Source organism: Dermacentor silvarum, chromosome 11 (assembly GCF_013339745.2).
Source record: "Dermacentor silvarum isolate Dsil-2018 chromosome 11, BIME_Dsil_1.4, whole genome shotgun sequence".
NCBI lineage: Eukaryota > Metazoa > Arthropoda > Arachnida > Ixodida > Ixodidae > Dermacentor > Dermacentor silvarum.
Genome location: NC_051164.1, coordinates 64,935,115 through 64,959,302, shown reverse-complemented (window position 1 = coordinate 64,959,302; position 24,188 = coordinate 64,935,115). Strand labels below are relative to the sequence as shown.

Genomic DNA, 24,188 nt, shown 5'->3' with positions numbered 1-24,188 from the left:
GCTCTTGAGGTCGCTTTTCTGAGTTGACTTTCCCGCTGCAGTAACATCTATCACCTTCTGGAATGATGGTTTGTCCACTAAGCCCGTCGTTGGCAGCTTTGAACAAGCCACATTGCAATCATTGAGCAATTCTCTAAAAAAAAAAAAAGCGTCTAGGATTTTTTTGTCCATGGCATAGCCCCTACGCAGACTGTTACACTGAATGTTCAGAAGTTTCCCCCAAACCCAGTTTTCAAGGAATTAAAGGAGCGAATTTATTTTGAAGGCGTTTTAAGGGCCCTTCAATCTTTGTTCTTTTTCATGTATTTTAAGGAGGTGTACGAACCCTGATAATGGCATCAGTGCTGACATCACAGCATGTTTGACTTGAGGAAACTGCTGAAAGTATTCCGTGATCACTTTTCTACTGAGGATAAACAGGTTTGTTGCTGGAAATATATAGCCAACTCACCAGTGATACGAAGTTGAACTTGAAAAGTGACAAGCTTAGCGTTGTTTACGAAAATGACTGGAAAGATAACAGACTTTTGAACTTGGTCTCACTAACTTCATGCGGTGCATAGAAAACTATGGGTCGCTTTGGCCGACCAGCAAAGACAACCAGACGCGCTCCTCTATTGTCGGCCTCTGATTGCGGACACAACGCCAACTGAAGCTTTGAACAGAAGGATTAGTACTGCTCGATGGGCAAGCCCTTTTTTCTTCATTGGAACGCGTAGCCATCATTGCCGATCGGCTGACACAAGCCATAGTCCTTGCTGCAGTGCAAATTCCGTGTATGTAGCAGAGTCGTTTGAAAGTGCCAAAGGACTCTGGTTACATACATGAAGCAGAAGCCACACAGCGTCAATTTTTGAAAGATCTTTTAATAAAATATTTACAATTTCATCTTTTTTTTTTAATCTGCCGTAGCATTTTTTTTTTCTTTTCTAGAAAAAATTTCAACTCTGTACAATACAGTGTCTGCTGTTCCTTGCTTGTATGCCTGCGAGCGCATGCACGTGACTGCCGGACCCTGAGCTTCTCTGATGTTCTGCACGTATATATATTTTTTTCTCAACTTGCATTCCAGTTGCATACGTATGCTTGGAAAAAAAAGAAAGGCAGAAAGGCTCTAAAAAACAAACAAACAAGGAGGTGGAGTTTAGGATTTGCCTATCACAAAACAATATTGTTGCCAACGGTTGCGACATGCGGCTTGCACAGTGGGGGAGTCGTCGTGGTTGGTGCAGAACTGTTGGCCTCCTCTGGGCTCAGCGGTTCATTTATAGACTGACGTTGCTATTAATCTATAATAACGGAGGCGTGCATCTTTTTTTCCTGGAGTGGCGACGTTCACCTTGCACTAAAGAATTTGCTAGGTTTCGAGGAAAGAAAAAATGTTCACCTAGTGGAAAGGTGAACGACCAGGAGTGTCCCCTTTGGTTTAGGTAAATGATGTTGATGGTCACGAGTCGATGTTTTAGCAAACCTCTGTACGAATAAGTGCAATTCAGACTTTTGAGCGCTCGGACCTTCCATTAAAGGTGTAAAAAAAGAAATGACTAGTCAAAAATGTCACGTCAATACTCCTTTCACTGAAAAGTCACCTTCACAGCTTTCTCTAACCCAGTTTAGATGAGTGAACTTGAACTAGACTTAATGGTCATGATTGATTACGGGCACTACTCCGAGTGCATGGCACAGTGGCATTGCTGCAAAATGAACATTGCTGTGAAGTTTTCTCACTTGCCACAACATGGAGATGAATGAAATGTCATTGCACTAAGATTACTGGCACAGTTCTTTTACTTGGCGCTTTCTTTGTGAAGTTCGCCACACACAACCTGTGAGGCGTTGAAAGGCATTACCTATTCTCGAAATTCTGAAAAATCAACATTCTATGGACCACTCCGGTGCGTCGTCATCCTATTATGTCCATTGCAGTACAAAGGCCTCTCCCAGCAATCTCCTATTACTCTTGTCTTGCGCCAGCTGGCTGCAAATTCCCCACCACCTAGTTTTCTGTCATTGAAATAATGTGCCTCCATGCATATTATTTCGCTGCTGTTGCACTTAACAAAACTTTGGCTTGGTGCCAACTCTCAAAACTGTACGCAAAGCACACGAATGCTCTTATTAAACAGTTGCTGAAATTGCAAGACTTTTCTGAAATCACTTTGCATATCTTTTTTTGAAGCTACAGCGACGGGGTGCTGCCTCAGAGCGACTCTTAAAAGTGTGAGCTGCGAGATGCCACGATCTCGTTTCAGTTAACCTGTTGCATTTTAAAGTCAAATTATGGTGGATTATCATTGCAAAACTTTTGTTTAGACAATTAAGAAATATATAACTGACCAAAATTGAAAGCATTAAAACAAAATGATTGAAGCTTTGAATTTACAACTCGAAATTAGTTTGGCAGTCAATTAATGGAGCATTCTTGCATTTCACATGTATTGAGGCTAAAGTCTTCCTTCTTGCAAAGAGTGGTCACAGTGGGCAGCTTCATGCTACCCACTGTGACTGGATGACAAATGTTTCCCTTGTGCAGCCGAAATATATGCTTCAGCCGGTGTAACGCTCTCACAAGGGGAGTGAAAGTGCCGGGGTGTGCGACACACACGTGCCAAATCTTGCAGTGCTTACAACATCAAGGAATCATCTTTATATCAAGGCCTGCGCTACAAAAGGGTGAACTTTCCTACATTCAACCGGAATTCACGGCACGGAAAGCCGCGTAAAAAGATAAGGAAAGGACAGAGACAAGCACAGATTGCAGGTGCACGCAGCATGAGCAGACAAGAACTGAGGCAAGAACGAGACTTTGACAAAATGCTCTCTTGCCTCTGCCCTTGTCAGCTTGCACTGTATGTTCTTGCTATTCCCAGCAGAGCCCAACAAAATCTGTTAGCCGAGCGCTGGCTGGTCTTGTCTCCATCCCATTTCCTCATCCGTTGGCCAGTTCTTGATGCGGTCTAGTGGGATCGATTGTCAACTAGCCCATTCCCGAGAGCCCTGCCGCTGACACCGAGGCCTACAGTTCTGCACCACCACGTGGCATCCAGCTTGTTTGTCGCCTGGAGCAGTGTCGTCTTCGTCTCCTACAGGCACCCATAGTCAGGTCACAGAACACTCTCGTCGCCACTTACATCAAATGTATTTCATCATCACGTCGTTTGAGCAGCAGTGAAATCTAGGTTCCATTTCCATTTGTCGTGGATGTGCTTGTGTATAAATATGTGCGACTGTCGTATTTACACCTATACATGAGAAAAAAATGTGTTGTTTCGCTGGCCTGCTTCCCCTCTCATCGTCTTTTTTTTTTTTTTTTCAACACTGGCAGCAAACAAAATGGGGACGACGCACATCTCACACTCTTACATGAGGCACTGAAAAAAATTTGCGCTCATCTTCCCCACGGAGTCTGCTTTTTTCATCACTATGCGAGGCTCCCTTTTCACTTAAGTAGGAGATCGGAGGCTGCAAAAACAAAGGGTAAAAGAAAAGGGGGAGACCTCCAAGTTGCATGTTTGGCTAGATGCGCCACAGTTTGCATATTTGTGCCTAGTATGAAGAAAAAAAAAATAAGGTGCTGCACAACAGTACAAAGACGATGGCAAAGAGAGGGGGCAACGACGAATGCATCAACCAAAGACATATACACAAGGCCCCCTGAGTTCTGAAAAGCAGTTCGATAGAGCAGGGCGAAAAGTAAAATAGAAGTTAAAAGCAAAGAAAAAGAGAGGCTGGCAAACAGAAAAATAAAATGACTCTGCGTAAGACCATGGGCGCACAGTGAATGAAGCTTGAGGGCCCAGGATGCCTGCCTACGTACACAAAACCTGATTCACCACAAGTTTTGTGAGACGGTCGGCACAGTGCCTGTTCGAGCAATTGTCCCAGTCTGCGGGGCAGCGTGACCTGTCTTTGAGCGTCTTTTTTTTTTTTTTGACAAATGTTGACATGGCGGCAAGAGTCTGAAAGAACATGGACCTGGACTGTGAGAACAGAAGGTAATGTCGAGCCTGTTCAGGGGGCTCACCACTTCCTGTAAGGTGCAGGCCCGACAAAAGAAAGGCCATGAGGTTGTCGCCAAAATGAAGCCACGTACAACAAACTGAAGGAAATGAGGACAGAGTGAGGGCACAGGAATAAGATGGGCACGAGAGAATGAAGGAGGGGAGGGGGGACAAATATCACCGTGCTTTCACCTCTGCGCAAACCACGTGCACGCATCCACACGCACACGGCCGTGCGGCTCGAGAGACGAGACCGTCGCCGGTTGTGCGACGCTTCGCGAAACAAAGAGGAGGAGGAGGAGCGGCAACAACACTGCCGAGGTCACAACAAGATGCTCCTGACGGCTTCGTCCAAAACAGAGTCCGTGGGCTGCGTGTCTCCCGTTGCATCATCATAGTCCATGGGCTCGGGACCACTGCCACTCCGTGCCACTGCTCCTTTAGAGTCCACACAGAGGCCCTCGTCAGCACCGGCTCGTCGGAAGTCCAGGATGCTGTTGATGGCACTCTGGACTTGGTCGTGGAGCTCCACAGAGTCCTTGTCCTCCTCCTCGTCCTCACCAAAGTAGTGAGTCCGACCCAATGGGTCCACACCGCTGCTGTCGTCGTCCAAGCCCTCGATGCCCGACAGGTCCAGTTCGGGCGCACGCGGTTCGGAGTCCGCACTCTTACCACCACAAGTCCAGTCGGGCACCACCACTGGAGGCACGACGTTGCCGCCGCTGCTAAACTGCGGCTGCTGTGGCTGCTTGAGGTCGGCCGTCGACGGGAAGCGAGCCACGGGCGGCTCGAAGTCGGCCAGCTCGTGGGCAAACTCGTCGTCTTCACCGGTTTCTGAGGGAGACATGTTGAGCTCCTTGTGGATGCTCAACACAAGGTCGACGTGCTCCGGTGTTACCGACACTCGTGGAAGTGATGGGGGTTCCTCTTCCATGGGGGCCATCACGGTCTCATGCTCTTCTTCCTTGATTGAGCGCCGCTTTGGTGCCGGCTCCAGGTCGGATCGGTCATCATCGTCAAGCCAAGAGTCAGGTGGTTCCTTCTTTACTGGTCGAGGTAAAGGTAATGAGGGGCTTGACTCGAATGTCCATGCACTCACTGGCATTGGCGGAAGTGGTGGTGGCTCAACTGTTGTTGTGTCTGTGAATGAATGAGAATTACACAGTGAGATGTACAGATTGTGACAGATGTCAGTGACAATTCTCCTGGTGCTGCCTGTCTCAGTCTATCACTTTCAGATGTGTAATGTTCAGTGCATGTAAAGGCCACTTGAATGAAAATGATAAAAATGATCCTTGTTCGCATTATGCTTCTATTGCATTGGAAATGGGTAGTGCAGATGGTAGATCAAGGGATGTTCTTCAGAGCCATTGGTTCTCTTGGATTGCTATGTAGTCTCTTTCTTTATCGATAATCAATTGAATGTGGATGCTGTCAAAATTCATGACATCACAGCAAGCTGGTGTGCAAAGTTTAGGGCGGCACTGCCTCCAGCTTTCTGTTTTTGTGTCCATTCTGGCTTAACAATCCTTCTCTCGTAATTAAAGTGGCTCTTTATTAGCTATTGCAGAAGCATAATTTACCAACACAGCCTAGGATGTGTACCAATTCTGGCCAGTGTTGAGGATGGTCTACTTTGAGTGCTAATAAGAAAGCATTTAATATAAGTAACGGAACACTTATCGAAAATGTCTGCAATCTGACACCACCTCGCATGAAAAGAAAATTAAGAAAGGTACATATTATCACTGTAGGTTCATGGTATCACAATTTGCGTATGTGAACCTAAAAAAAAAGCACAATGTCGCTTACGAGAAAGGGTGACTACATGTTTTTTTTTAAGCAAGATGCTGTTCAAACAAGATGGTCGCTGAGCAGAACGTTTAGACTTGCTCAGCCACCATCTTGTTATAACAGCAAGATAGTCTGCATCGTTCTTGATTTTTGGAGCTGTGTTCGTGAAACTGCCTTCTTCACTGGGTTCGTTAGAAATGAAATGGTACTTAGATGGCCGCTGTCCGCTTTGCTGTCTATTTAGCCATCTACATCGAATATTGGAACACGGCATCCAACTTATGGTACATTTGGCTGGTTCTTTCAGAGTGCCACTGCTAAAAGCTCGGAGCGCTCGGAGGCACTCTCACCTTCGACCTGGGAATGCAATCGAGATCTGGCGGAGTTCTGGTCATGTGGCTCCTGCAGCTTCTGTTTGCATTCTGTTTGCATGACGTCAGCCACAGTGGCATGCCTCCGCACTTGCGCGCTCTGTTTTTTTTTTTTTTTACGACAGAAAATGTGCCGATGTGTTTCCTCTTCCGACCTCCGATTGCTACGACAAGCGGATGCACGTTCGGCTTGGTCACGCCTTCTCTGGCTCCGATAAAGAGCACGTAAGGAGCCAGCCAAATGTACCATTAACATTCTGCTTGGTGTCCCTTCAAAGCACATGTAACTTTAACATGACATGACCGCTGTCACGAAGAAGAAGTTGGCCAAACAGAAGAATGTAAAAGAAAACTTACATTGCCCTTCCTCTGCTGCGCGCTTTTCAGCAATCAAGGCATCAGTTTCGTGCTCAAGGAAGAGCTTTTCGATCATGATCTTTTCGGCACTTGAGCATTCTCTCTGCAAGACAAAAGAGACGAAGCACCTTTGGTTAAAGCCACAAGGTTTTTTCACTTCAAGTAATATTTCACTGCGAAAGAACCATGTGAGCATTACCACATAGGGAAGATACAGTTCGCTTGAAAAGTTCACGGGGCACAATATTTTGAAAGAAGCTATTTCCGCAGCCTGGATTTTAGATCAGTCTGCAGCACATATTGACATTCATGATGCACCGCTTTGCTTGAGGCAGGCAAATACTGCAGGGGAATTCTGAACACGCACACACAATCTTTTAATACTAGCTGCACATATGTACCACAAAAAAAAAAAAAAAAAAAAAAAAAACAAGGAAGGACACTAAACCTCAAGGATACATGACAACTAACTATACGTGTTATCATCATCATCATCAGCCTATACTTATGTAGGCCTCTGCCTGCGATCTCCAATTACCCCCGTCTTGCGCTAGCTACTTCCAACTTGTGCCTGCAAATTTCTTAACTTAGTCGCAATCATGAGCAAAACTTTGTCGCAATCATGAGCAAAAGTATATACGAACCACAGGCTCACCAGAGAAAAAAAAAAAAAAAAAAAAAAAAAACTAAATTTATATTCGTAATTCATGTGCACAAAGTGAAATTGACGAATGCACTGGACAGTTTGCAATGCCAAGATTTGGATGCAGTCCTCAATTTCATGTTACATTCATTGACAGTAAAGAAAGTCTGCTTTATCGTGGAGTCCCTGGTCCACTTACTATTATTGCATGTTGTGGTACATGAGCTTAATGTATGTGGCACATTTGAGATATGAACATTAAAAACATGTACCCGTAGTTGATTACTGAATTCACTTTTTTCTAGCGAACTTGGTGCCAGAAAATTGGTTGTGGTTACACTACTGCCACAGTGCAGATGAAGTCTATGCAAGCAATGTAAAAGATAGCCGTAAAACTAAAAGGAAAGAAAGCTCGATACAGTCAGACCTTGTTACTATGAGCACTACATTAACAATTGTTTTATTCGTAAATAATAATGAAAGAAAACCTGCAACTCAATAATAAAGAGGTCATTGTTCATAATCAATTACAATGATTATGGGGACTAGCCTGATGTGACTTGCATATCTAGGCTCCAAATTTTTTTCTACGAAGTTTGCACCGCAGTTTCAGAAAAATATATCAATTCGGAGGGAGGCCTTAACAACGCTCGGTCATAAGATGTGTGTGAAGAAGATAAAGAACAAATTTTGGCAGTTTAGTGCAGTTCATTGCATCAAGGTTTGACTGTAAATGCAAAATCGTTTTTGTTGATTCTGATCCGCAGCAGATTAGAAACGCTTGGCAAACGCTTCAGTGCGACCCACCATCCCTTCCTTCAGCATGAGGTAGTGGAACTTTTGATACAGCTGTCGGCTCTCCCCCAGCAGGCGTTCGGAGACCTCGGCAAATATCTCGTCCGCTGCGAAAGAGATGGATCAAGCAATCGGTTAGCCACACTGGCATCGGCGCAAAGGCTAGTCAAAGGGAAGCGGTCATCGAAAGCGTACTTTTGTGCAGGTCCTCTTCCCTGGGTAGCCCCGAGTTGTAGACGTGGTACCGCAACAACCTTTGGCAAGCATCGCGCCGCGAAGTGAAGGGGTTCTTGGTATCCGCAGCCATAGCACCGTTCTGGTCTTCCAATAGTCGTTGATGAAACCTGCCACACAAGAAAAGACAATGAACAAAACACCTTCTCGTTGCTGGTGCAGCAGATCTCATGTGTGCGAATATACTATAAAGATACAAATATGAACAGAATGCCAATAGTAATTTTCGACTTAGGAATGCAATGTCTACTACATACTCGGTTTCTTAAATATCAGTCACTTACCAAAGTCGGCTGATTACTGTGGCAACTAAACTTATGTGACACAAACGAGTGACAGTGTGTATGGAAAAAAAGAGTGCTTTGTTTTTTCAGCAGCAGAGCAACTTGTACAAAAAGAAGAAAAAAAAAAAACTGCTAATGCTTATGTCCTAACGTTATCTGCTCCAGGTCTACTACCTGTGTGCATGAAAGAAATAGCGAAACACAGCACGTTGCATTTTGAAGCTTGTTCACCACACAATCTCAGGAGCCGAATAAAACAAGTTTTTATGCAAGAACTAAGTTATGTAGTGGAACGCATAAGCAAACAACCGTAAATTAATTGCGAGGACCCCTTACATCAAGATTTCGTGTGCAACACAATCATTTACAGAAGCAAAGTATTCTTTTAGAACTGCTGTCATTCATTCTGCGCGAAAGGAGATAATGAATGTATAAGTTTTCCTTTTTGAATTTCGTACCAAAACCTCGATGCCAGGTACATGTCAGAGCGACGTAGGGAATTTAGAAGTGCTTTTTCATGTTTCGGTCGTTTTATTGCAGGAAAGGCTCTTGAAACTTTCAGGATTGAGCCCTAATTCCTTTGGAATGCAATGTCCCCTTTTTTTTTTAAACCAATAAACAACACGAGTAGATGCTGTGAAGACGTATGATGTCACATCAAGCTAGTGACCTCAGGGCAGAGGTGCAACCCATCTTTCTTGTTTCTGTGTCCCTTGTGGCTTACCAAGCATCCTGAATGGATACTGAAGTGAAACACTGAATCAGTTGAGACTGATGAAATGTTCTTTCAAAACTATATTTTCGTTACTTAAATTTTTTTCAAACTGTTGTGCTGAAACTTCAGCGACGGTATGCCAGTGCGGTGTGACTAATTTCAAAACTATTTTCTCTTATTTCAGCCACTTCTTTAGCTTCTGGCTTCTTTAGAAGGCAGTGTAGCCCCTTTTAGAGGTAAAAAGTTAACTAGGCCTAAGCAGATGCTGTCAAACTTCAAGGCTGCGAAGCCTTGAATTCAAGATGTGAAGTCTGTCATTTATGTGTCTTTTCTTGCCTTATCAAGCCAAGCCTCCTCTCTAAGGAAGAGTGCTTTTTTTCTCGATGTTGTACTATAATCTGGAAATCATTTTCTTCTTTTTTTTTTCTTGTGCCCTTAAGATATCGACAGCTTGCACTACAACAACCATAGGACAGTGCGTGCAGTTCAAACAACCCAATCGGACAGCGCAGTCACACACACACTTACATGTGCATCTTCTGGACACGGTCAGGAACTTTAGGCTTGACGACTACTGGCTTCGACGGGGGAGGAGGGGGAGCGGGGGGCTGCAACGAGAAAACAGTGGAACACGCCATTGTGTAGCAGACGAGTCGAAACAGCTGAAGTTGAGCAATAACTTGTCTATTCCACACGGTGGTAGTGCTACTAGTAATAGCAGCAGCGTCTCGCATTACTGTGCAGTAGTGTTGGTGTAAGTAAAGGTAAGGAGCATCAACACTGTGCAAGATCGGCAAGGTAAGCGAGACACTGCGAGATGATCTTGGCTGAAGCCAGGTTAACGCTATCTATTATATATATTAAGCACACATTAAAAAAAATTGTAAAATTTTCATGCAAGCAATGCTCACTTGTTCGGGCGGCGGCAGGGGGGGCTTGGGAACAATGGGTTCCACTTTGCTCGGTAATACAGGAACAGTAGACTTTGTGGAACTGCTATTACTGCTGCCAGAGCTTTTGCTTGAAGGCTGAAAATGGATGCATTTGGCTAAGCGCATGTGCCGATAACGGCCAACTAAAGATGGTCCTCACACACAAGCTGTAAGAATAAGTGCACGCAACGCTCGAATCTTTGTAAAAACAACTCTACATGACTGTTGGCACAAGAAATATCTCCTAAAACAGTCTTGCTTTGTATGTTCATTCGTGACGACTTGCATCACTTCCTCTCTGTTGAAATGCTGAAACTTAGGCACTGTGTGCCAAACACATCAAGAATAAGCGTACTCAACGAAAATAAGATATATTTTACAAAAACCTTTGCAGAAATAGGGGGGAGTCACCAGGTACAAAACTGAAAGTGGGCTTCACCTATGCTTTTGTTTAAAATTTGTGCAGACAGCTCTTGTCATGTGTGAACCATAGGTGTACATTTCATTTGCTTTACGTGTGTGTGACCCCACTGCAGCCAGAGAGCTTGCATCAATCCGTCTCTTCAGCTGTTTACCCTATCAAGATTCCAATGAGCTTCACAGTATTTTCACCTCATTTTGTAGCATTCAACAAGTGAGCAAGAACATTTGTAGAGTGCACAGTGCACTTTTGTGGAGGCGTTCACACTTCATGACGGGGTTCAGGAAACAAATGTGTTTAGCGTTTGTTTCAGTATGACGGCAGTATCCTGGAGATTACAATCACAATTAAGTTTTAGTGCACAGTCCCAAAACGTTTTGCAGGACCTTGGCTGCGGTGTTAAGAAATCGCGAGACAGTGTGTGGCAGTGACACCGCTGTATACAGGCAGACAGTGTAGGAAGTACCAATGCACATACCGGCTTGTTCACAACAGAAGGCACCTGCACCAGGATTTGCTTGGTCGTGCTGGGCGGCGCGATGATGTGGTTGGTTGGGTGCTGCAGCCGCACCACCACAGGTTGAGGCCGGGGCTGGGGTGGCGACCGCTGGTTGACTGGCGGCACGCTGCTTGCCACCGGTGATGGCTGGAGGTGGTGGTGGTGGTGGTGGTGATGGTGCACAGCGTGGTGCAACTGCGGCACAAACTTGGACGAGGCCTGGTTAGGAACCTGCAGGGTCGGTCAAAGCATACGGCAATGCTGAGCCAGGTTCTTTTTTTTTTTTTTTCCCAGGCTATCAAGGGTCTACATTAACGCGCCGACACTCGCAAAGTCATTGCATCATGCATCACTGTTCTCGTGGTATCACTGCACGGTAGGCATCTCGCACGATGTATCCGCCTGTCTGGTGCCTGAATTTTGGCATAGCTTGCTGACAGCATAGTGCATAAACATTGCATGGCATTACACAATGCATAAGATGAAAATAAACACAATTGTACGCATCACATTTAGCTCTGCATAGATCCCAATATGTGTGTTGAATCTGCTTGATTTTGTTCAAGAATTGTGAGAAGTGCAGCACTTTTTTGATGAGTCATTTCATGATGGGCTTATTGCCTTGTAATTTACTTCTGCAAATGCCAACGTCAAAGTCTGCATAACTGGTCATGCCAGTAGCCCCCACAAGGGATCTTGACAGTGCTGTCAACAAGGCCATGCCGACAGAGACCTAAAAAAAACACAAAAGAAATTATTTTCCACACTAGCACTAGTTATGCAAGCAAATAGAGAGAACTTCAAGACAGTGTAATGAAACTTAATAGACATTCACTGTAGGAAAAGAAGAAGAAAAAAAATTAAAAATTTGACTATGTGCAAGCTACACACTAACTTTAGGAGGTGAAAACAGCCACCTCGCTGTGAAGATTGATACGTTTTATCATCCCAAAACTGAGCCTTATAAGAGATGCCATAGTAAAGGGCTCCAGATTATTCTGGCCACTTGGCGTTTTTTACCATGCAACTAAATCAAGCCGTAGCCACAAGTCTATACTCGTGTGTTTTGCACCTGCCAGTGTTACCTGTTTCAGTGCACTTCTGAATTTAAATGGTAGCCAGTCTTCACTTTGTGGCAACAACCAGGTTAAATTGCAAAGGAATCCCTACCAAAAAAAAAAAAGAAAGTTGTTTAGCGGGAGACAAAGCTAAGAAGCCTCTGTACATTCACTTGTGCAAGACCCACACACCCCAACAAACCAGCTTATTACACATTATACAGCATACTTACTGAAGAGCCCCCTTACCCCGATTTTATGTATTTTCTTTTGTTGATTTACACCACACGTGCTACAGTGTGTGCACCCAACGCTGCAGTTGCCAAAAAGCATGCAATGCAAGTGTGCACGTCACTTTGTCTTGTCTTTCTGAGGCTCTGGCTAACCACAGTCACCCATAGTGTGCAAAACACCAGTGTGCTACAGAACAGAGTGATGCTCACAAAAGCAACAGCTAGTTTAGCTTCAGGAGACTGCAATTATGCCAACTAAAACGAGCATTTTGTTCTGGTCATCTAATAATGGAGATATCACGAGATAAAGAAAATACGCTACCAAATACATTGCCTCCTTCGGGAATTTGAGAGTCACCACTAAGTGCTGCATGCAGCTGAAGGGAGGCTGCCACTACTATACGATATATATATATATATATTATTTATTGACTGCACGGTTTGACCTATGGCATGGCCTGCGGAACTTATTGCTAATAATTAACCCTTTATCATCAGTCTGTCCTTGTTTCGGAACTTTCTCTCTTGTAACCTTTGTTCCTGGAGATGTAATTTCTGACAGAACTGTTGCAAACCACTCACCTTAATGCACATTGTGAATTACATGCTCGCAGTAACGCGCATGCACAAAGCACATAACCCCATTGTAGAGCTTTCTTCAAGCTGTACGACTTGAGTTTATATACAGCTTGAAGAAATAACACCTTACAAGTAGCAATCGGTGAACATGCAATGCCTGACAAGTAGCAATCGGTGAACATGCTTTGTTAAAGAAAAAAGAGGGGGTATGCTGCGAGAAAAAGCAATCTCCATAGTTTCCGTGCTCTGCAAGCCAGAAGGAAAACTTACACGTAGATGGGAGGCCACTGTGGCCACAGGGTGAGAGGCCATCGATGGCACTGTCATGTCAGTCGTGCTTGGCGCCATAATTGGAGCCGTTGACACCACTGGCGCACTGGACACTAGAGATGCATATGACACCATAGGTGCAGTCGATGTCATAGGTGCTGAGGACATCAGTGATGCGGTCGACATCAGTGGTGCAGACGACACCAACTGTGCTGTAGATACCAGTGGTGCAGATGACATCAACGGTGTACTTGATGCCAATAGCGATGGACTTGACATTAGTGCTGCCGTCGACACCAACAGCGTACCAGAAATATGCGGTGCACTAGACACCGAGATTGCAGCTGACACTTGTGGTATGCTTGAAACCAATGCCGATGTGGATACTGGAGGTAAGCATGATACCATTGGCTTGCTTGACACCAGAGGTGCAGTAGGTGCTGAATGGAGCGCATGACACCACTGGCAGTTTAGACACCATAGGTGTCGATGGAATGCACGATGACACCACCGGCATGTTCGACACCATAGGTGCAGTATGCGATGATGGAGCGCATGACACCACTAGGGTGTTTGACACCGGAGATTGAGAAGGTGCCGATGGAATGCATGACACCACCGGCATGCTTGACAGAGGTGCAGTAGGTGACGGCGGAATGCATGACACCACTGGCATGTTCGACACCAGAGGTGCAGCAGGTGCTGATGGCGCGCAAGACACCACTGGCATGGTTGGCGCCAGTGCTGGGGCAGTTGACACGGTCGGTATGCTTGACACCAATGGTGCATTTGATGCCACCGGCAAGCTGGGCACCAGAGAGGCGCTCGACACGGGTGTTAGGCTTGATGATGCCAATGATGCAGTTGATAACATGGGCCCGCTAGATGCTAGTGGTGCCGCGGAGACCAGTGGCACACTTGACACCAGTGACGCAGACGACACGGGTGCCACACTTGGTGAAGACCGCAGTGGGGAGGCCGATGCCAGCGGCACGCTCAGTGCCGACACAGAAGAGCAAGGAGCGGAGGAACAGGTAGAAGAGGCACAAGCAGCGCTCGTGGTGGTCGGCGCAGTGGCTATTATTCGCACCGGTCCCTGCGGCAACCAGCAAGCCAGCAAAAGGGTGGGGCAGAGAGGCAAGGGACATAGAGGAGGAGGAGGGGGGAGGGGAGGAGGGCAGAGAGCAAAAGAAGCAAGAGCCAAAGGTTAGAAGCAGCCAACGGCTTCCCCTGCCAAGCAGCAGCAAAGGATGCTCAGCAGGCAGGGGTCACCACAGTTGAACAGCAGCAGTAGCAGCAGCAGCGGTTATGCTTAGTAATAGAGGTCAGCAAAAGCTCCAAGCTCTGCTTTCTGAGCCATGAGCGCATGTGAGTACGCAGCACTTGAAACATGTTTGAGTTCCTGCGTTCTGGCTGCATTTCGGTTGCACCATCGTTCAACCTTGCTTCTAATGCGAGAGGTTATCAGCACTGCATGGATATCACCACCATTGTGTTTTTATGCCACTATTACTATGGCCAGGAGTGGAACTGCACAATGCAGCACACTCAGTCAGTATGTTATATAGCAGTAAATAGGAGAAAAAGTGACAAGTTCAACCTACTACAAGTTATGAGCAGCACTTGTCCATGCTACACTGTGTATGATAAGGATTGACACACCCAAACCCTGTGGCCTGTTTTCTAGCCTGTTTTCCTGCTCCTTTTAGTCAACTGTGCATAGTTGAGCTTGTGCAGCGTACTTGTGGTGAAACTACAAGACAAACAACAAGCTTCTGCGATTGCAAGGGAAGAAAAAAAAAAAAAATCCATCGCCATTCATGCATTCATCTTTCCTGCAGTCCAAAGATTTTCACGCAAAACAAGTGTCTCGCACGAATGGCATGTGTCCTGTACGAGGCATCTCACTCAGTAATGGTAAAGACAAGAATGCTTACGGAATGGGAGGTGATGGCCTTTTGCGTGGCGATTATAGATGCTGTGTTCCCAGCATGCAGGATGGAAGCCTTCGGCTTGACATCGGCATGGTTGACCTTGTGGTGTGTGGTACGGCTGTTAGTCCTCGTCGTCGTGGCAACAGTGATTGTGGGCACTTGGACCGTCGTCACCGCGGATGGCTTCACTGTTATTATGGTGGCCGCAGCAGGCATCGGGTGCTGCTTGACGAGAAGAACAAAGAAGCACCAACAAAGAATGGAATGAGCTAATATTTGTGACATCATGACACATCCACTTCCTGTCTACCAAAACCAAAAGTGGTTCATAGAAACAAGTATTACAGTAAATTGTTTAAAGTTTAGAATGGTACTTTTTAATGGTTTAGAAGGTCAGGAAGTCAAACATGTCACGTGAGCATTCTTTAAAGCAGAACTACTCCGACGACAAATTTTAGTCAGCCATTCCTTGCTTCTAGCGAAGCTTTCACAGGGTAAAAAAAGACTTTCTAGTAATGTAATTAACCGAAGATCATGAAAACCTACCACCCAGTGCTTCACAAACAAACAAAAGCCAATTTTTTACTGCATCTGTAGGAACTGGGGAAATGAGATCTCAACAAACCCCAAGCACGGTTCAACTGCGTATCACTTGTGACATAATCTATGACACTGCATCATGCCTGAATATGATTGTCGCAAGCCTCCATTTGTACGGTTTTTTACTCGTCAAAACAACACCGAAGCATGCAACCACCTGCTAAAATTCAAGCATGCAACCAAAGCCACACCAATTTCCAGTTTTTCTGTTTTAACTGTGTTCTTTTTTTGTCCAGTCTTTTTTTTTCCCCCTATAGTTCTACACCTCTTTACAAACAAGTTTCTGCGGAGTGCCATTGTTATTGCTTTCTGTAATCAATGTTGCCAGCATCTGTACACCCTTTCATTTTTAATAACATTGCGCGAGCGTTGACCACACGGCGTGTCAGTGGCCTTGTGACAGCGAGGAGCACTCCTGAAGCGAACACCACAGCAAAATGCATTAGAACTGGAGGTCGCCTTGCGCGCCCACGCGTAACGTCGCCGATCCCGCCGCCCCTCACCGCTACAAGGCTGCTGACACGCCGTGCGGTCTACGCTCGCGTGATATTGTTTTAAAATTGCAAGGGCGTACATGGCGAAATTGACAGAGCCCTCAGGCAAAGTAGCCCCGTTTCAACATTTCTGTTTAACATAAGTTTATGTTACCACCATGGGTTAGGTAACATTTCCACTGCATCATGTTGAAAATCAGCAGCAGTCTTCAAAAATGTGTTGCCAGTTAACCGATTTCTACTGTTGCTGATGAAAATGCCTTCACAGTAATTTCCTGCTCGTCTCTCACTCACACACGCACGCATACACAGAGTGTGAAAGAGAAAGAAAATGCCAATAGTTGTACAGCATGCTTGTAAAAGCACGGCCTGCACTTTGAGCCGGGAGAAGAAAGCAAGAAAGTGGCTCACCGAAACGACGGTTGGCTTGACTTCATGCCGCTGCATGCAGTGTGCGTGTGATGTGGGCACTGCGGCTGCTGTGGTGGTGTCGTTGGACGAGGAGCTCACTTGCGGCTTGTTGGAATCCCGCAGCTTCTCCTCGATGGAGAGCATTTGCTGCAGCAGGAGCTTCTGCTGCATCGTGGGCTTCTTCAGGGAGTTCAGGTAGGTTATCTGTGACTGCAGCTGCTCGTAGAGCTGAAAAAAGTGAAGAGGACCACCACGTGAGCAGTGGCACGGTGCAAATACATTTTCTCAAAAGAGTAGTTCAATGAAAGTTCACACAGATAAAACGTGGTACAATTGCAACCAGCGTCTAGAGCTTAAGTCTTAGATTTTAAGGTAGGGGAGAAGTTAATGTGGTCCAGAACCACTTGTCGAAGTCTTGCAATGCACTGGCGTTAGGATAGACTATTTCAGAAATACATTGCAGCAAAAAGTACTTCAACTCGTTCAGCAGAAGTGGAGTTGCTGGCAATAAAAAATCACCTATGATGCCCTTCATGGTGCTCCCGCTCCTTCATTGCCTTGCACTGCGAAAGCTATGGAAGAGTTGCGTGGTGCCCACAACGCTCCGCCTTAGGAACGTCACCATGGCGCGCAGTTCAAATTTGATTTGAGATATTCACATAGACGCCACTACTACATATTTTGGAGCCTGCGACATGCCAAACTCCTAGGCTATCCCTCAGCTTATGGTTCAGTTCACGGTGTGTCATCCCTTTGCTGTGCTACAGTGTACTAGATAGCTATGTGCGTGTACGCTCACACAAAAAAGCCACATTTCCTTTCGCGCTTAATGGAAATCGCACCATTTCTCGTGCGAGTACGTCGGCAGAGTGCACATCGGCCAAGTGATGGATGCTGCCATCAGGACTCGGATTGAAAGGATTTCTAACGTAAGGAGCTTCGACCATGATGGCGACACATCGGGGGTGTGCAACTAGGGACTCAGATTACCTGTTTGTGAGGTGTTGGCACTCGAGCCTTGAGTCATGTCACCCACAAACACCAATCAAAGCATGCAGCTCTCAGCGAGATGCAACGAGCTCAGCGAGCGTGCTTGTTGCGGCGGCCACCATATCTACGTTACGCTGCAGATACAGCTACATGCAACTGCAGTGGCTAACTATGTGCACGGGTTGTGCTACTGAGCTCGAGTCTGGCCGCGGTACGTGGTTCACACTAGCTTTGTCCTGCAGAAGCTTGACCGATGGATAGCAGCCACGTCCATCCACCATAGTTCAATACAAAGCGAAGTCCCAAGGCGTCTAGCCACGAGTGAGCACGTGCTGGCAAGCGTACGTGTGGTCTGATCTTAAAATCGCGTAGTTCGAGGCTAGCCGAGCATTCAAAACTAATCAAAATTAGCGAGACCTGATGGCTACGACACTGGTGAGCAGTGGGGCCAAGCGTTGGCAGACGATAGTCGGCGATAGTACGATAGTCGTACTTCTGGAAGTACGTAGTTCTTATCGAAACTTAAAATGCAGATTTTCACTTACTTCAGCCCGTTTATTAAACTGCGTCAATAAATATACACAGTAACAGTACGAAGAAGCGTACTGATCCGAACACCCTTCTTGATTGATGTCAGCTGTTGGGCAATAATAGCAGCCACGTATGGTAATCCGGTGTATGGCGAAATATGGCAGCCCCGAAAAGCTTGAGGAGAAGGCTTGTGTTGAAAAGAGAGTCTTTGGCTCTGCTTGCAAGCTCCATGCGCCGTGCACGACTGCAAAAGTTGGCTGAGATATTCACAGCAACGTATGCTATCAGCAGACTGTTTTTTCACCAAGCCTGAGGGGTAGCTCGGACCCCTTTAGGTAGGCGCCAAAGTTTTCTTGTTTTTTTTTAATATCTCCATTCGTGTTATGGTGCTCCTATGATATATGTAATTTAATGTGCTTATTTTGAAATATGCGCTTTATTTCTGTTGATGTCATTTAGTCCTATGCAAGCTTCATTCAAACTCAATATTTAAGAGAAGTTTCAGAAAAATAAGTTTCTCAAGTTTTGCTAAACAGGTTATGAGCAGCTTCTGCATGATTCAAGGAATCTAGTAAGACAAAACATATTGCTCTGTCTTATCTTAGATCAAGGTTGCGCGACTTTGAAGTTGACACTTGGAATAGCATTTTTCTGGAAGCCTTTTTCGAAGTCTCGGAGGTTGTTTTGGGAGTCATTTCAACGTCACTGTTCTTTTAGAAAGACACTGAAGAGGAACATTACTATTGAAATTGTGTCAACATTATTTTTCGTGTGTGCGCACGTGCATGCGTGTGTTTTATAGGGAGGTCCGAACACTCTAAACCTTATAAAAAATACTTGCCAGACAGAGCACCGTATATAATTTATGATGATACTCCTTTCTATGAACTAGTATAGATTTTAGCACCAAGGAGCTGGATGTGTCATAATATCATGATAGAGTGGTTGGCTCCATTCCATTGCAGTGGCTGCCATATGAGAGCGCAGCCAAACAAATAATGCATGCAGCCGTATTGCTACAGGACGTTGGCAAATTTCACTCCTTGTCATGATGTTACGATGATGTCACTAATGCCAGGTCTGGCATTTCAAGACCAACTTTGGAATCAAATTAAAATACTATATTATGTTTTCCAATCTTTGTACTTGTCAAGTGTCGTCCTTTTACTTGCGAGAAGTGCATGGTACAGCCTCTACAGTGTTGAAAACACAAGTAGTACATTGAAAGTCAGTACTTCTGCAACATTAATTTTGCTTCTGCGAAAGCCAAAAGGCCATTCTTACAGTGACAGGAAGCTTGCCAAGCCAGCAAAATTGTTTTTTCATCCATCCTTCAAAGGAGATTGGGGATTTTAATGCTATTAAGAACGATAATATATATTATATACATTAACGATTATTATTATGAACAGCACACATCCAGTGATGCAAGTTGACACAAAAGAGCTTAGCCGAAGCCATAGCCAATTGTTTATGAGTAAATGCATTCTAAAGAAACCTGAACTCAAAGTTCTCGAGTACTTTTCTTCGCCTCACAATCGTGGCCCAAATATGAGTAAATACTTTGAAATCAGTGATGCAGATGAATGTGAATGAAACAGGAAAGTAATTTAAATTTTGGCAAGAACAAATTGGCTTGCAATCATATTAAAAAAAAAAAGATGCAATGAAAAGATACTTAACTAGCATAATGACAAGAGTAAAGCTGTCGTAAATGTGGAATCGTAAAGGTTACCTGAAGGTCATGAATATGAAAAGAAAAAAATAACTTTGTTAGGATGACAGGCTTAATGAGTAGCCGTATGGCATACTGCTGAGAACTTAATGAAAGAGTTACTTCAGAATTAAAAATGTGTCTTCCGATTTTTTTTTTTTTTCGACTGCGAATTTTGTTACCTATTTTAAAAAAAATGACATTTGCATGCAAGAATGCATCTAAAAAATGATTACCAGTGAAATAAAGTATAGTTCTACTACGTGTTGAATATGATGTCAGGCATATATACAACATCTAAGTACTAAAAGTATGATCTGTGGCATTTCCAAGAAAAAAAAAAAAAAGACTGCTATAAAGGTCTTCAATCACCAGTAAGATAACAATATTAAATACACTTTTCAAGCATTAAATTGGAGGAGGGAAAATTAACACAAAACAAACATAGCGACTTGTTATAAACAAAGGACACTATTTGCCACAACATTTATGAGAGTTTAATACTAATTGTTGAAGCTGTACAAAAACTAAAAGTGGGCAATTCAACTATGGAATAAATCACTCAAAGGCGACAAGGTTATTGAACCTTTAAAAAAATACACATAATTACTTTAGCAAGAGTGTTTCTAATCATGATTTTTTCTGTTATCAATAGCACAGTGTGAAAAAAAAAGCAAAAAAAAAACAAGGTCAAGTATTTCCAAGTTGTAAGCAACGTTTGAGCTATGTTTAATTCATAAGCATGATGATTAAAAATGCGGTGCTCATTGCAGACCTGCCAACCTTAGAATTCAAGAAACGCTACTACGGAAGAGAAAGAAATACCGAAGATTATCTGATTATTCAATATCTGCACTGTTTATTAAATATTTGCAGGCTTTGTTCTCTAGGAATGCTGTTAACAGGCACTCTGCTCTATATAAGTCGCAGCAGCAATTATCTGTGCCACAGACAAGCACAAACAATTATGAATTTTATTGATGCAATATTCACGTAGGGGCTATGGATTTGGCTGCTGTAATACATTGGTTCTATCTGTTGATATCGCTGCTGCACGGGTGCGCCCATGTAATCAATGGGTCCACAAAATTGGGCCATAAAAAATCACTTGGCGAATGTATTTGTCTTCCTTTAAAGTTATTTTTGCCTGAATGTAGGCGCAAATGAAAGATCTTAAGACATTTGTATAAATACGACAATCATAAAGAAGCGCTGAAATCGGGTATTTTACGATAAAACTGTAAAAGTTGGCAGGTATGTTATTGTATGAAATGCCTCGCTGTGGCATATATTCGTTGGTCTAAATAAGAAATTCAATGACAATGAAGTTGTGTGTGCTCATTTAGTTGCACCTTTCGCTCATGCAAATTTGGATAAATATGCCATCAGCACTAATTCTGATAATATAAAAAAAGTAATTTAGCGCTGGCAAACTGCATGCATGCAAAACAACTGAATTTCATCATCCTGAAATTTACAAAAAATATGTCTAATGTCACTGAGTCATTGTGAAATGTTTCCATAATTTATGTTGCCTGCCTCAAATGACTGACAGAAGCAATGATGTACGAACTGTGACTAAGCAGTGCGGTTAGCCACAAAAGCTTATGGGACATGGGTTCCATGACAAATGTTTCAGCTCTATTAAAGGACATCAAAGAGAAATACTGAATCAGTTCAAATAAAGTGCTCTTTCGTAACTTTACATTGCCGTTAATTTCCTGGCGAGAGGTTTATTATGAAATGAGAAAATGAAGGACAACCTCCCACTTTCTAAAATTTGTGTCGAAACCCCATTTCGTCAGTGTCATGTCGTGTATTCCGAAAATTCAAGGCATAGTTGACGATGGCAGAGAATAGGTTGGTGTGATGTAATTAGGAAATTTGTACACAAAGCATGGTGTCAGCTGATTAACCTCTGAGGATCATGTGTGGTGGAAACCTCCCATATAGGGAAAAAAAAAAACTTTTTTTTTGTAATGAAGCGTCGTACAGGAAGTGTTGTGAACTTCTACGACTTCACTGTGTCTGCTGAACCTCGGCTACCAGCAATACTAATTTTTCACTTCGCTCTATGGTGGCTCCCACTATAGTAGTTTGGCAGTACTTATGCTTCGCCTAGTTTACTGCCACATGCTAATGCCTATGCTTGCGCACTTTATAATCAACATTCTATCGCGCATGTCGTTCTGAGTTACGGGCGTTGAGAAAAACTGGTTTTTATCTCGCTTCTAATCAAAGCATTACCGCGAGGTGCTTGCCCGCTTGGCTCCCCAGAAGGCGTGCGATTACGTCTCTTTTTGCAACTCTCGATAATTGAGTTCTATAAAAAATGGTGTGTTTTGGACACAATGTGCCAATTTTGTCCCATAAAGAAAGTTATCAACACTTGTTTACATGCAAGAGCAGACACGTATTATCCATAGCAGTATCCATTTCCAAGCAGGACATGCAAGATGTGCTTGATTCATGAGTGGTCCTCAAGCTGGCTTTTGCCAAATTTGCCGTTAATTGGGACACATCACTTAATTTAAATTTCTTTTTTCATTTACTTTGCAAACTTCTGACCCACACAAATATTACGTGCACCGCAATGCAAACGCCTGTAGAGCAAGGGAAAGGCGTGCTGCAGTCCGTGCCCACAAACGTTGAAGATGAGTCTCAACACTGCCTGGCCGAGCATTGCTATGCTGTGCAAAGGCATAAACTAAATAAAACTGCCAGCATTTGTCAATGCCCAATGCAAATACTATTGGCTCACTCAATTGCGCATAAAGCGGCTGCAACATTGTGGTTAAAATGGTCCGCCTGCGAACACAGAATCGCTTGAATTTTGGGTTCAATATTTTTTTTGCTACATCAATCAGCGCTGTGCCCGGGCCATAGTGTGACAAACGCACCAATCGATGACCACAAACGACCAAAATTGGCAAAGCTCAGAACTGCTCTCCACAGTAAAAGGACAAGCAGCCAGCGCAGCAAGCAATCGACATGCGCCTGATAGCAAATATTGCATTTCTTTCACAAAGGCCCGCCCCAAACAGCAAGGCAAGATCTGGTTCTCCCACCTGTTGGTTTTGAGAGTTCATGGGCGCTGTACACTTCCCACTCGTGTGTGCCGTTGCACTACTGTTCGATGTCGTCACGATCACCGTGGGCGTCACAGTCACAGTCGTCACAGTGGGGCACGCAGCCACAGTCACCACCGTGTGCGGCATGGATGTTGGCACCGCTGTCCTACCCACCATCGTTGGCGATGACGCCATCACCGCTGTTGTCGTCGTCGTTGGCACCACGGCACTGGCCACCGAGCTCACCACAGCCGTGTTTCCCACGGCGTGACAAGTGTGGTGCAGAGCATGCTGATGGTGGTGGTGCTGCTGCTGCTGCTGGTGTCCCAGGGACGGTGACGGGCTGACCACAATGTGGTTGATGCGCGTGTTATTACCGTGGCACAGCATATTGGCCACCGCCGTGCCGTGCAGCGTCACAAACGACTGTGGCTGACCCAGCTGCTGCGCCGGTACCAGTCCGTTGTTGACGGTGTGCAGGGTGAGCTGGTGAGGGTGCGTATTTGCGGCCATCATAGAAGGCGTCATCACCGAGGGTGCAACGAGCGATGGAGCTGCCACCATGGTCGGTGCACTGACAGAGACGCGTGGTGCAGTTAGGGAGGCTAGGTCTGGCACGCTGACGGGCGGCGCTGCGGAGAGACGCTCCAGGAGGGCCGAATGGGTCCGCGAGAGAGCCGTCGCGCCGGGTGCGCTCGTCGACGTGGGAGTGACGGTTGTTGCCACCAGCCCCGGGGACTGCACTGGTGCAGGCATGGAGGACAGGTTGCTGCCATGAGGGTGCAGTACGACGCTACCGTCATGTGCCAATGAAAGCTGCACCCGCTGCTGGGGAGACACTGCCACGGTCTGCGGAGACTTGCTTACCACGACCTGCAGGGAAACGCACCGAGAGCACCCTTCTCAACCATTGATAATCCCGAAGTGACACACTACAAAGGGCCCAGAATTATAATATCTAAGATTCCTTTCACTCCCTGTGACCAGTTCAAGTTGTGCAATGCCACTGTTATCACCAGCACTTACCGGTGAGAATAGAAGATGAAATAGAACGAACCGGGCGTAACGGAAGCCCTCATACACAATGGGCATAAGAGAGGATGTTTGAAAGCACCGGCACTGTCGCTACTTTTGTTGGATGTGTGCTCCGACAGCTCGTTTAAGGGCAAAAAAGAGAAATGGAGAGCCTAGCGGTGATCAGGCTTGCATGACTACCTGTGAAGGGGACATGCTTGACATTACCTAATGGACAACAAT

General features: G+C 45.0%; 1 protein-coding gene across 4 annotated transcripts in view; it reads right to left on the bottom strand.

Annotated features, from left to right (window-relative positions):
• Positions 1-846: 846 nt before the first annotated feature.
• LOC119434129 (mucin-2) overlaps positions 847-24,188 on the bottom strand; it is a 61,921-nt gene continuing 38,579 nt past the window's right edge. For 3 of the 4 annotated variants that reach the window (XM_049658650.1, XM_049658651.1, XM_037701450.2), the window contains 10 exons: positions 22,929-23,804; positions 16,626-16,853; positions 15,124-15,342; positions 11,026-11,277; positions 10,106-10,222; positions 9,723-9,802; positions 8,157-8,305; positions 7,974-8,068; positions 6,524-6,626; positions 847-5,141 (listed from right to left, as the gene is read on the bottom strand). In XM_049658650.1, the coding sequence (XP_049514607.1) occupies positions 4,324-5,141; positions 6,524-6,626; positions 7,974-8,068; positions 8,157-8,305; positions 9,723-9,802; positions 10,106-10,222; positions 11,026-11,277; positions 15,124-15,342; positions 16,626-16,853; positions 22,929-23,804 (2,937 nt within the window). In that variant the 3' untranslated portion in view covers positions 847-4,323. Of the gene's footprint in view, positions 5,142-6,523; positions 6,627-7,973; positions 8,069-8,156; positions 8,306-9,722; positions 9,803-10,105; positions 10,223-11,025; positions 11,278-13,186; positions 14,283-15,123; positions 15,343-16,625; positions 16,854-22,928; positions 23,805-24,188 lie in introns of those variants that run through there. The other variant, XR_007464297.1, reaches the window with a different exon arrangement.